This window comes from Cordyceps fumosorosea (assembly GCF_001636725.1).
Source record: "Cordyceps fumosorosea ARSEF 2679 chromosome Unknown scaffold_44, whole genome shotgun sequence".
NCBI classification, from domain to species: Eukaryota; Fungi; Ascomycota; class Sordariomycetes; order Hypocreales; family Cordycipitaceae; genus Cordyceps; species Cordyceps fumosorosea.
This window is the reverse complement of record NW_017387344.1, coordinates 52544-65621: the sequence shown is the minus strand read 5'-3', so window position 1 is coordinate 65621 and position 13078 is coordinate 52544. Positions and strand designations below refer to the sequence as shown.

The 13078-nt window shown below is 58.3% G+C and overlaps 3 protein-coding genes across 3 annotated transcripts; 1 reads left to right on the top strand and 2 right to left on the bottom strand.

The window, feature by feature from the left end:
* Positions 1–2746: 2746 nt before the first annotated feature.
* ISF_09246 (ubiquitin conjugation factor E4) lies at positions 2747–6328 on the bottom strand (the record flags this gene model as incomplete). The annotated part of the gene is made up of 5 exons (XM_018852849.1): positions 2747–3686; positions 3739–5144; positions 5192–5405; positions 5456–6198; positions 6266–6328. The coding sequence occupies 5 exons, from the start codon at positions 6326–6328 to the stop codon at positions 2747–2749; spliced, it is 3366 nt and encodes a 1121-aa protein (XP_018699952.1).
* Positions 6329–7361: 1033 nt separating this feature from the next.
* On the bottom strand, positions 7362–9074 carry ISF_09245 (Zinc finger, RING/FYVE/PHD-type; the record flags this gene model as incomplete). Its single annotated transcript, XM_018852848.1, has 1 exon — positions 7362–9074. The coding sequence occupies one exon, from the start codon at positions 9072–9074 to the stop codon at positions 7362–7364; it is 1713 nt and encodes a 570-aa protein (XP_018699951.1).
* Positions 9075–10755: 1681 nt separating this feature from the next.
* ISF_09244 (Alpha/beta hydrolase fold-3) lies at positions 10756–12891 on the top strand (the record flags this gene model as incomplete). The annotated part of the gene is made up of 1 exon (XM_018852847.1): positions 10756–12891. The coding sequence occupies one exon, from the start codon at positions 10756–10758 to the stop codon at positions 12889–12891; it is 2136 nt and encodes a 711-aa protein (XP_018699950.1).
* Between the last annotated feature and the right edge of the window lie 187 nt (positions 12892–13078).

Genomic DNA, 13078 nt, shown 5'->3' with positions numbered 1-13078 from the left:
GACTTTGTTCAACAGAAACCGCAAGAAACGTTACTGTCCGCTTTCTAGACTGTTGTTCAGAACAAAGAAGCCGCCAGGGTCTGAGACGATGGCTTGCCCGAGCCAAGGAAGCCCCACGAATCAGGTCTGGTATCTACCTGACTATCTGATTTCGAATATGCCACTAGCAAGCCAGGGAAGAACATACTGCGGCGCCGGCTCGGCAAAGGCAGGATGCACGGCTATCCCGCCAGCCGTCCGCTTCATTTATTACTCCGCCGGGGCCAGATTGCGTTGCTGGAGCCCAACCCCGCTGCAACCAGGGTCCCTAGAAACGGAACCGAGTGTGCCCTGTGCATTCTGGGGTTTGTGGCTGAACGGTGGTGCCAGTGCCGGATCCCTGGTCTTGGCAACGACCCTGTGCGCTGGCGTTTGGGAGCTACCAGGAATAAACACTGACTCTCTTTTCTCCCACGGGCGGTTCGCACCAGACCATCTCTGCAGAAGCTGTGGTGTGGGTGTGATTTAGCTCAGCGGCAGGCTGAAATTCACGGCGACATGCGCTTGCAAATGTTGTCAGCCTGGGCATTGATGACAACGGCAGCAGCTTCACTTCAACTTGTTTAATTTTCTTCGGCTCCACTAGGACGAACGGGCAGGGTTGAACATGCGTGTGGAGGCATGAAAGCTGTGCGAAGTCACCGACAGCATTGCTGCCATCTCGGCCGAGCTTCCGACCAGACGGACGGTCATCCTGGCCGCCCTGAACTATCGGCAACAACAAGCCGGGCCGAGAAACGGGAGACACCAACTGTCCACTCTGCCCGTGGTCTGGCCGGCTGGGAGAGCCTAGAGGAGGTGCGGGGCGGCTACGTTGGCATCCCCTTTACTAGCATTGAATCCCTTGCAGCATGGCAGTCGGAGTGACTCGTCAATTGGAAATTTGAGTCTTTGCCTGTGACTTTACCGAAGCCACCATCTGGAAAGAGACGAGTGCATTCTCAATTGTCCGCGCAGCTGTGCGCCAGTCAGACACCCTCGACTACCTACAAGAGGGTCTCCCGATAGCCAGCATGAAATTAATACCCGGCGCCACGGAAGAATCAAGAAGGTGACCATTCTTGTCGGGTAATACTTTCCAGGGCGCGCCCCACGCAAGTACAAGCCCTCGGGCAGCCTGATGGCTTGGCCAGCCACGAAGAGGCAGCTTCTCAACCTGGGATGGGGTGCGTGAAGCGTCCTGGAAGGTATTGGACGAGTAAGGATCAAGTTATATGTCATATTCAAGGACTTTGATGAAGAGGGGTAAAATGCTTGGCTTATTATTAACATTTTCATGCTCGCACAACCCCTAGCGCATGACGGCCGTGCGAATAAGGTCAAAGACAAGAAACCGGCGACGAGGCTGCGACTCGCACGACATCGCAGCCAGCCCTGGGCTCCCTGCTGCGTTCTGACCAGTCACTTTGCTCGGGGCCGCTGCTACACTGTGCCAGGAAGGAAGAATGAGTCGCTCCTTTTATAGCTCAACGGGGACCATTTTCCTTATCACTTTGTTGCCAAGGCCCAAAGCATCTCCGCCCGTGTTTCTTCTGCCTCCCGTTTTCTGAGTAGAGGGAAGCAAGAAACAGCGGAATACGCACGCATCCGCTCCGAGAAAAGAAGGTTTCGGCTGCTTGCACGTCTTTGCGTGCCGCTCATGGTGCAGCATGCATATCCGCACATACCCTTGTTTACTTACCACGGCCGTAGCCTTCTCCTTTTTGGTCTCGCGGAAGGTGGGAGGGGGGGTAAGACAAGCTTTTTGGTCCTATCGCAGCCAGGTCCCCGGCCAGCGGGCGACGGCGGGGGGGCGACCCGGCTATTGCGAGGCTACGGAACATGGAAATCTGCTGCTGGAAAGCGGCCCCCCCTCCTCTTCCTCCTCCTCCTTCTGCTCCTCTCGGGTCGCCGAACACAAGAAGAAAAAGGTGGGCGTGCATGTTGCTGGGGGAAAGCTTATTAACGGTTTGCGTTGAGCGAACGGAGGAGGGGTGACCTCACAAACGCCAACGTCCGGAACCGCCCGAGATCCTTCATTTCCTCTGGGTTGTGGTTGCTCCGGTCCTTCACACCAACGGTCCTCTTCCCCGCGCTGTTGCTGCGTGTGTGTGTGTGTGTGTGTGCCTATCTCTCGGCTTGCTGCCGAGAGTTTTCTGTGGCTTGGTCATCGTACGGCCTCAACCAAGGAAGGGCAGCTGCAGGGTAAGCTAGACCAACGGCGCTGCCGGGCTCCATCGGCGGACGGGGAACACTTTGCGTTCCTCTCCCTCTGCACGCGGCCGAGGGGGGCGGTAGATTTTTGTAACTCATCCTGTTGTGAGTCATGCTAGACGCTGCTGGCTCGTGTTTCAGTAGACCGGGACCCTCAACTTGTCAGCAGCCGTGATCGTTGTAGCCGTAGGTAATGCTTTATGGTGTTGTCGCAACTGTGTGTTCCATTTTTCGCCCGAATCGATCTACCCACAAGCACGGTTGGGAAGAAGGTAGCAGAAGCATGAAAAACGTCGTCTAATGAAGAACTGCTCGCCTCTCGGTCCGTGTTTTTTTTTCACTTGCATTTCGCACTGTGTACAAGATGCACCGACACCAACCAACCCAACGAAAGAAAATCATGGGATAACATAGACCAAAGTTCCCCTATCATGGCAACTAAAATGTTGACAAAAAATGTAATACCAAAAAAAATAGAACTCCTATCTTGACTCGCATTACCATCTATCCCTTTTCAACCCTCGGTCGTATCCATCGCTTCTCCCGCCGCCGCACCCGTCTCTCCCGCAGCAGCAGCAGCACCGCCGCCTGCCAACTTCTTCCTGGCTTCTGCGACCCTCTCCTCGCGCCAGCGCTCAATCTTCTCCTTGAGGAGCGGCTGGGGTACCGCGTCCTCGACCGTCATGGGCTGGCGGGTGAAGGGGTCCTTGGGGTCACTGAGGAGGTGCTGGACGATGGTGGAGCGGTCGACGATGTGGCGCGAGGGCAGCAGGACCGGGTCGCGCATCAGGTCGCCCATAATGGGGTCCTCGAACTCGGGCGGGATGTCGTCGCCGAGGTCGAGCTCGGCCTGGTCGAGCGCCGCCTTGGCCGCGCGGAAGCGCTCCCGCAGGCGCTCCCAGCGCGCCATGTCGGCCGGGTCCTTCTGGTGCTTCGAGGTCAGGATCATCGTCACGCGGTCGAGCACCTCGGGCTTGTAGGACCGCCCGTCGGCCGCCACGGCGTCGACAAAGACAGACGAAGCGCCCAGGTTCAGGTAAATCTCGACGAGGTCGGACAGCAGATGGATCGGCCGGAAGTGGTACTTTTCGCGGTTCTCCACGTTGAGCTCGGCGGCCGCCCGCTTGCCGGCGAGCGTCTCAAGGTTGTAGTTGAGCATGCTGGCCAGCCGGGACACGATCTCGGGCATGGTGAAGGCGTCGCTCAGCGCGTTGGTGAAGAGCTTCATCATCTCAAGCGTCTCGTTGGCGAGCTGCATGTACGACGTCGCCTGGTTGCCGAGTGTCTGCAGCTCCTCCTGCTTCTTCTGGCGGTCCTCCGCCGAAATGTCTGCGCCCTTGAGCTCTATCTCCAGTGTTCGAATCTTGGGGAACTTGGTCAACGCTTCGTCGAGGACGTAGGTCACGTCGTTGAGCAGCATGTTGACAAACTGCACAAAGAATCCGCGGTTGGTCCTGTTTACATATTAGGAGGGCCCATCCTTGTTTGTATGTAGGTGATACTTACTTGCTTTCTCGTGTGAGCTGCTGTTTGTACACGTCATTGGACCAGACGCATTTGATCACCTGGAAGATCTCGTAGCGAATGTTGAACTTGTCGTAAAAGGCATTGTTGCCCGTCGACTCGCACTCGATGTAAAACTTCATCAGCGCGTGAAGGAGGTATTCATTGGCAAACGGCAGGGCTACCAGCTGGTCGCCAAGAACACCCTTCTTTAGATGGAGGAAGCTCCAAGTTCCGTAGAACAGCAACGAGACCAGGGAGGACTTGAGATAGGGGTTCTTGATCCAGTCCGAGGACCGCAGAAAGGTAACGCACAAGGCAATCATCTCCTCGCCGACGGCACTGGGCAGAATGGTAGGTAGCCACTTAAAGACAAACTTGAAGTTGTCTACGATATTTTGCAGGGCGTATTCGGGGAGGCAAGCGAATGCCTCCTGGTTCTGGTCCGACAGGGGAAGCTTGATCACCTGGCTTTCTCTGCCGGGTTTGTAATTTTGGCCGGTGGCAATGCGAAGCAGCCAGACGGCTACGTATCGCATGAACCGGAGCGACGTGCTCTGCATGCGGTCATCTAGAAGAACGCTCTCTATTGCATGTTTGTACGCGATGCTGTTCTCCAAGACCTTAACGTGCTTCTGCAGCGTCGATTCAAACAAGGGAAGTTGACTTGGATTGCTGGCCACCTTACTGCGCTCCGCTTCCATGGCCTGAATCCGTGACTCGAAATACTTGATATCTTTTTCAAGGTTCTTAAGAAGAGAGTGTAGGGACTCACTGCCATAGTGATGTGCGGCAAGAGTAAGAAAGAAGGCCTCCGAAATAAAGTTGGACTCGCCCTCTTCTTTCGCCTCATAGTACTTGTCGGCCGTGGCCTGATCGGCATTGATCTTGGTCTCGTCTTTGATGTCCACGCGCGGTTTGCGTCGCAGGTACTTGATGTCGATCTTGTCCACCTTGCTAAAGTCGTTATCCATGAAAGGTTCGCAAAATCGATCCATGATTCTTGCAATGTTGAGCATGAAACCATCAGAGGCAATCTCTTGGGGATCAGCCTGAATAGCTCTGCGTTTGTGGTTTGTATTCATGATGCGCGCGAACCAATCCAACGTTCGTGTTCTCGTCTCCGGGCCTGCTCTTATGAAGGCATTGGAAATCGTAAACAGGTCGTCTTGGTGGGTTCGCAAAACCATGCGAAGAGCATCCTGCGCATTTGTGATGCGACCCTTGTCGAGGGATCGGGCACCGGGGAAGTAACTATTGGCGGCTTTGGCTTGAAGGGGGGAGAGGCGGAAGAAGGGGCCGAGAAGGGTGTGCTTTTCGATGCCGGGGGCGGACTGCGCCATGTTGAAGGTGGCATGTTTGGAGAGGTTGGTGATGAGGATGGGAAATCGGGTGTAGGTGAGCAAGGCCTTTCGAGTCAGCAAGAGCTTTCAGCAGATGAACGATAAGAATATACCTGGACGTGCGGCTTGTAGTTGTCATTCATGGACATGAAAGATAATTGGCTGCTTATGCGAACCATGGCGTTGTTGAAAATTTCTGGAAAGGCTTCATCCTCGTCGAATCGCTTGATGGCCTCCTGGATGAAATCAAAGCAAATGCCGTTCTCGTCAGTGAAGCCGCGGAGCAACTGCGGCGCGATGGTGTCGTGATTGGGGTTCGCAACGCGTCTACATCTCGTTAATTGCGAACCACTCCCGTACGCTGTCGCTACACTAACCCGTAGAGTTCTGGCATGGTAACAGCAAACAGACAGTTGCTCATGCACAGCCTCTTTGCCTCATCGTGGACCTCGCGCCTCGCCGGGGAGCTCGTCTTCTGGGCGGCCTGCTTGACCGCGCGTTTCCAGCACGGCAGCAGGTAGTTGAGGAGGGGCTTGTCCTCGGGCCAGGCGGAGCAGGCCTCGATGACGGCCTGGTCGAGCGTGGCCGCGGACAGGCGGAGCGGCTCGCCGGCCTGGTTGAGCTCGTCGTTGAGGCCGGGCAGGAAGGTGAGGCGGACGCCCTGCGGGGTGCTCATGTGGTGAGGGTCGACGGAGAGGCGGAAAACGGCGGCCAGGGTGCGGTTCTCGTACTGCTCGTCGGTCTCTACCGCCTGCCCTCCGGTGGTTGGCCTGCGCGGGGGCGGCGCAGCGGCGTTGCCGTCTAAAGAGCCGCCACCCATCTCTTGTAAGCTTCTCTTGCGCGGGGAGGCGTGTGGTGCGGTGGCTGTACCTGGCGAGCCCTTGGCGTCGCCCTGCTTGCCGATCCCGAGCTGCGTGAACGGGTTCGGTCCAGAGCGCGCAGGGGCGGCAGCGGCCGGTGTGATGTTGATTTTCGTCTTGGGAGCCGCCGGGCCGGACGAAGAGTTTGCTGTCGTTGGCTTGGGCGAGGCGGACTGGCCACCGGCGCTGCTGCCACTGCCACCCTCGTTATCAGTCTGCGGTTTCGGCGCTCCTAGCTTCGCGAGCCGACGCGCTCGAATCTACCGGATTGCGGAAGAAGGTTAGTAAATGAATAAGAGGCAAATCAACGAGTGCCAAGGGCACTACCTGATCCAGTTTCTCCTTGTCGGGGGCTTCGTTGCCGCCGTACGGTTGGTCGTTGGGATCCATGCTGACGAGAATTGGAAATCAACGAACAGAGCGAGGCGGGGGAGGCGGGCGGCGGTCAAGAAAGAGGAAAAGAGGAGGAAACAATGGCGACGCTAAATGACGACGGAAAATCAAGGAATGTCCAGAGCGGCCAAGGACAGAGCGGCAAGCTACAGGGCAGCCGGATGATGAAGAAAGCAGAAGTGAGGATTCGGTAGGGTTCGTTCGATGGCCAAAGTGATGCTGGTTGCCGTTTGTGACGTGCTGGAGGGGATAGAGTGGAGCTGTTAGGCGGCGATTCAGTGTTGTCGACTGGTGGTGCTGGCAGTGTCGGGTTTTGAGTGCTGGGCAATTCCATTCAGTTCTACAAATGCTAATGAGATTTAACGCGTATGAATCACGTATTGATAAGGCTCATGTTTGCTGCTGATTTTTGATTTGGCAACCGCACGAGACAGCCAGGGTAATAAGAATCGGGGAAGGATGCAGAAGTAGAAGACCAGTCAGCTTGTTGCAAAGTCCGCACCAAGCCAGTCCGCCCGCGGCGGAGAAAGCAGCTGCCAGGACTAGGCTCCAGAAGCCTCAAAAAATGTGGAAGTACCATTCTTTTGTTTTTTTCAATACATTACTGACTATTTTAATCAACATCAAATCATCATCTTAGATGTTTCTTCGCTAATAGTGAAGCACCTGTGAGAAATGTTTATGCAGTCACCTTCTGTCATATTCTTGGATCTGACTTACTCTATTATGACTTGCTGCTTCAGTATGCCCATCTAGGGTTAAGGTCAGGGTTGAGGCCAGGTCAGGGTCAGGGTCAGGGTCAGGGTTTAGGTTGGGTTACGGTGATATGGACTACTCACCCGCCCAATCTAGCAAGTGATGACGTTATGTATTCCGACGAGCATTTGTTCCAGACATTTATGCGGAAATTCCAGATATGGTATATAATCGTATAGCCCAGCACTCTGCGTCCGGTAATGAACAAGACTCGCCCTTTCAAACTTATACATATGATTATTCGCTTCAAAAACTTCATGGTATGACAGCATTATTACAGTCGTGGCACATCCGCATCCATCCCGGATGACCGCCTCCTCTCCTGCAGCATGACGCCCTCCCCTGCGCTGTTCCTCCGAACGCCCGCCGCCGCTGCCGCTGCCGCAGCTGCTGCACCTGTGTTGTTGGCGGCGCGGATGCGGCCCTCCTCGCGGCTGCGGTTCAGCAGCCAGTTGACGTGCATGCGGATCATGTTGATGTTGTTGCGGAGCTCCGTGACCTCCTCGCGGATCGGCATGACCTGGTTGAGCGTCCACATGCTCTGGCGCGCCTCGAGGTGCGTCAGGTTCTGGTGCACCTCCTCGAAGCCCGCGTCCAGGTCCTGCATGGTGCGGCAGCTGTCGCTGATGGCTGGCTCGCCCGCGCCCGCGCCGGAGGAGCTCGCGGCACCGGCGCCGCTGCCGCTGCTTCCGCCGACACCGAAGCGGCGCCCGCTGACGGACATGTCATCCAGGCGTCGGGTGTTCTCCGCCTGGCGCGCCTGCAGATCGCGCAGCTGGCTGGCCATGTCGCCGTAGGACTGGATGACGTCGCGCTGCGAGCGAATAATGATGCCCGAGGGCGTCTCCGGGTGGAATGCGCAGCAGAGGGTGTGGGTACTGACCTGCCCGCGCATGATGCGCGCCGGGCAGCCGAGGTTCTGGTACGGGCAGCCGACCTCGACGCCGTCGCACTCCAGGTCGCGGTGGGCGTCCATCTGCGACCGCACGACCAAGTCCCAGCACGCCTCGCATCTCGTCTTGCTCTTGAGGCAGGACAGTAGGTGCAGCTCGGAGTCGGCCTCTTCGACCCGCTCCAGGCACGCGGCGCAGGACGTCTCCTTGTGATGGCACAGGTCGTCGGTCGGCTTCGAGGACAGCTTCTTGGTGCAGTCCTTGTCGGGGCAATAGTAGTCCCGGTACCGGCACTCGCTGGACGCGTGCTTCTCGATCATCTCCCGGCGCAGCTCCTTTGTACATCCTCGGTTCGTGTACGGGCACTTGACCACGAGCGCGTTGAGCTGCGTGCGGATGAGCCGGGCGGCGCTGAAGCAGTCCGCCCAGAACAGCGGCTCCCGGTCGATGGGACAGGCCGTTCCCGACGGACTGGAGGATATGCTTCGGCGGATGCAGCGGTAGCAGAACGTATGGTCGCACGGGGTGGTGACGGGATCGACGAGCGGGTCGTGGCAGATAGGGCACAGCAAGTTGGTGTCGGGCTCGGCGACGTAGGACAGCGAGTACATGTCGAAGATGCACTGGCCGCCGTAGCGCTTCGGGATGTCGAGCGAGGATTTGTGCGGCGGGAGGAGCGGCCCCGATCGGCGGTCCGTGTTGATCGTCGAGGCGCTGCCGCCACCGGCCGTCGTCGCACCGCCGCCGGGCATTGATCCGGAGGTGCGGCGGCGCAGGCCCCGCAGCACGCCCCCTTGCCGCATGCGGCCGTGGATCTCGGGGGTGATGTAAAAGGCCTCGGGCGAAGGCGGACGCACGAGGCTGGTGACGAGGTCGGGGGTGGCCGAGGCGCGGCGCAGGTTGCGGCGGGCGAAGCGACGAGCCTCGGCGGGCGTCATGCGCAGACCATCGTCGCTGGAGTCGGAGCCGTAGATAGGGGGCGAGAGCGAGAGGCCGTTACCGGTGCCGGAAACGACGGAGGAGCGGGATATGGGTACGTCAGGGGCCGTGGCGTTGCTTTCGCGTCGCGTCGGGGGTGGCGTGGTGCTCGCCATGACCTGGCGACCTATGACGTTTCTGATGAGGGTTGACGATGGGGGCGGTGTGAGGGGGGGGCCGCGGTGAGGAGCCTAGACATGTGCGAAAAGATATCGAGACGATGATGGATGATGGATGATATAAGAGGGCAAGAATAGAGTGGCTAAAACGATGGCGCGGACAGGAAAAAGGGCGTTTCGTGTAGAGGGAGTAAATGATTCAAGGGGATAAAAGTGTCGAGGCGATGGTGACAGGCTGTTTACATAGATGCTTACCTCATGGGCTTGGCTTCGGCCGTTGTATTTGTTGTGGACGTACGGTACATACATACTGTACATAGGTGCCTTGGTAGGGGGGGCGCACTGTAAATGCGCCACCTGGGGATTCTGTAAAGCCGAGGACAACCACTGATCGCCCGCAGAGAGAGAGGGAGGGGTCCTTCCCCACGGGGCAGGACGGAGTAGACTACGGAGTACATGGTTTGCTAGACATGTAAAGGGCATGTTTGTGATGATTTGAGTCTTGCGTAAAAAAAGACGGAAGAAAGAGACGAGACGTGTAGAAGTAGATGGAAAACAAGTGGTTCTTGGAGGGGTTGGCCATCAGCGGAGTTCACTTGATAGCACAGTGAGGTGCTGGCTGTTCATGGAGTAATAATACACGACCACATTTACTGTTTTGACGGCCCCTAGGACCACCATCTTCTGCATCTTTGCAGCATTCCAAGGTCCCCTATGCAAAGGAGAACAAGAAAGAAACAAGAACAACTCGCTTGCACCACAATGACTGCAGGCAGGTGCTCTATCCTATAATCAAGCGAATATTCTACGAATAAATAGATGAAATAACGATCAACACAGGTTTATGAGTAAATAGATGAAATAAAGATCAACACAGGTTTATGAATAAATAGATGAAAGAAAGATCAACACAGGTTTATTGTAAAGAAGATGGCACTTATCTTATTTTTCTTGTCTCTAATCTTTCTATTGATTTTTGCACCAATCTTGCTCCCTAGGCCCTTGAGCGCGCTAGCATCGCATTTCACATGTCAAATTCAGTTCAGTGTTCAGCATCACCAATCGCACAATGTACATAGTCTATATGGACCATACCCAACCAGAACCGGGCCGTTTTTGATCCTCTCCATGCTTGCAACCCAATTAGAGGGTTGTCCCCCATTTTAACCCATTATATCCGGAGTTTCTTACTCTTCCATTCTTCAGGACCCTTGCCAGCCACCGTCACGCGGGGCGCCGACTTTCACAAGCCAGCCTCGAGTCTGCCCCTCCACGCGACTGCATGCGGGCAAAGGGAGAGGCAAACAAAGCCAACCTAGTCCTTCACTGTTTTTTCTCATCAATCTCATCGGCCCAGAATCTCTGTGATTTGCTCGTTTCGTTTAGAAAGTGTTGAAACATCGTCGATGCTCATCACTGGCCTCGGCGTCATCACAAAAACAACCCTTACCCACGCGCTTATCGACGTGGCTGGTCCTTCATACGTCACAATTCACACGTGGGCAAAACGCCAGCCTGTCTCAGCTTTCGACACATGATGAATTGACTGGAGTGGACTCTACCCTCACATATATACCTGTAACCTGACTCAAATCTGCATATCCGCACTCTCCTCGCCTCATCTTTCTCTACTCGGCTTCACCCGGCGTCCATCGCCGGCATCGCCACCACCGCCACCATGATCGACCACGTCCTGGGCCGGCCGTCGACCAAGTCCCGACGCCTCCAGGTCCTCGCCGTGCTCTCCCTCTGGGGCCTCTACCTCCACCACGGCAGTCACCACGGCCCTCCCGGCGTCCGGCGCCTCTCCCGGCTCCTCAGCGCGCGCCTGACCGCCTGGCAAGTCTTCGTCCTCACCGTCACCTCCCTCTACGCCGCGCGCAACTTCTCCGCGCTCGTCGGCCTCGCCAGCCCGGAGCCCATGGCCAACATGTACGACGCCACCTACTTCCGCGCCACCTGGGTGCTCACAGCCATGGACGCGGGCTTCTGGACCGCCATGCGCATCCGCAACCGCTGGGCGCGCGACCTCGCCAGCGTCGTCTTCTCCGTCTTCTACCTCTTCGCCGCGGAGCGCGCTGACGAGAAGGTCAGAAAGGTCCGCGGGACCATCACCGTGGAGCACATGCGCGTCGCGTGGAACAAGGGCACCACGCCGTACCTGCGCGTGCTGCAGAGCCTGATGCGGCCGCGCTTCACCAAGTGGCCGCCGCGGCAGGTGCGCATCCCGCGGCCGCAGGGCAGCGACTACCGCGAGCCCGTCTCGGCGTGGTTGTACTTTGACGGCCCGCTGGCAGACCTGGCGAGGCACGACCGGGTGGTCCTGGACGTGCCCGGCGGCGGCTTCGTGGCCATGGACCCGCGCTGCAACGACGACAAGCTGTTTGCCTGGGCGGCCAAGTCGGGCCTGCCCGTGCTCAGCCTCGACTACAAGAAGGCGCCCGAGTTTCCGTACCCGTACGCGCTCAATGAGGTGTTTGACGTCTATGCCACGCTGGTCCGCACGCGCGGCCGGTGCATCGGCATGGGCGGGGACGTGGTGCCTCGCATCGTGGTGACGGGCGACAGCGCCGGCGGCAATCTGGTCGTGGCGGCAACGCTCATGATCCTCGAGACGTCATCCGCCGGCGCCACCGGTGCCCCGTTGCCGCCCCCGGACGGCGTCGTCTGCTTCTACCCAGCGCTCGACATGAACATTGGCAACTGGATGACGGACGAGCAGATGTCGCTGATCCGCGACCGCAAGTTCCGCAAGACGAACCGCGCCATCGTGCGCCGCAAGAGCCGGCAGTACACCGACGTGGTCGGCACGCCGTACCACTCCGAGGACGAGGACGAGGCGTCCCCGCGGGACACCTCCGAGTATGCCAGCACCAGCAACACCCCTCCACCGCTGCCGACAGATGGGCTCGAGGCATCGCGGCCCGAGTTCTCACACAGCGGCCCGCAGACGCTCAGCGCAGCCGCGGCAGCGCCGCCGGCCAAGACGACCGCCTCCTCGCACCGCCCGGAGCCGATGAAGACGCGGCTCGCCACGTCGTCGATGATCTCGTACGTCAACGACCGCGTGCTCACGCCCGAGATGATGCGCGCCATGATCATCCTGTACATCGGCGAGCACAACCGTCCCGACTTTGCGCGCGACTACCTGCTCAGCCCCGTGCTCGCGCCCGAGGCGCTGCTCGCGCGCTTCCCCAAGACGTACTTGATGACCGGCGAGCGCGACCCGCTGGTGGACGACACGGTCATCTTTGCCGGTCGTCTGCGGCGGGCCAAAGAAGCGGCTGCGGTTGCGCGTTCCGGGGAGGAGGAGGAGGAGGGGGATGCGGGCCCGGAGGTGGTGCTGATACCGGGCGCGTCGCACGGGTTCATGCAGTTCCCGGGCATATACCCGCCGTCGTGGCGGCACTTTGCGCGCAGCGCGGAGTGGTTCGAGCACCTGTTTGGGGAGGCGGAGGCGGCGAGGCGGAAGAGGCAGCGGGCAAGGACGAGGCGAGCGGAGGCGGAGGAGGCGGATGCACGGAGGAGGATGGCGGCGGAGTCGAGCGGGGATGAGGAGAGGCCGTTGGAGATTGGCATGACGAGGCTGACGAGGGGACGGAGCGGGACGGTGGCGACGCCGGAGGGCAAGAAGGAGGTGAACGGGGGGCAGGGGGACGGGCAAGGGGATGAAGAGGAGGAGGAGGACCAGAGGCCGAGGCGGAGGATGAAGCAGAACAAGAGCTTGCTGAAGCTCAAGAGCACGGATGACTTGCTGGGGCGGCGGATGGCGGGAGTGGCGAGCGGGTTGACAGGGACAGGCGAGGAGGATTGACTGGCAGAGGGGTGATGCTTTTTCTACGTTGTGAGTATACTGTAGTTGTGTGGTTCTTTCATGAGATGTGTTTATGCGATTGACTGCTTCAAGCTGGTCGTATATAGACGAGATGTGGATACGGATGGGTTACTTGGTGATTGCATTGGGATGGCCAGGGCGGTTTACATGTTTGCGGTTGCCTTCT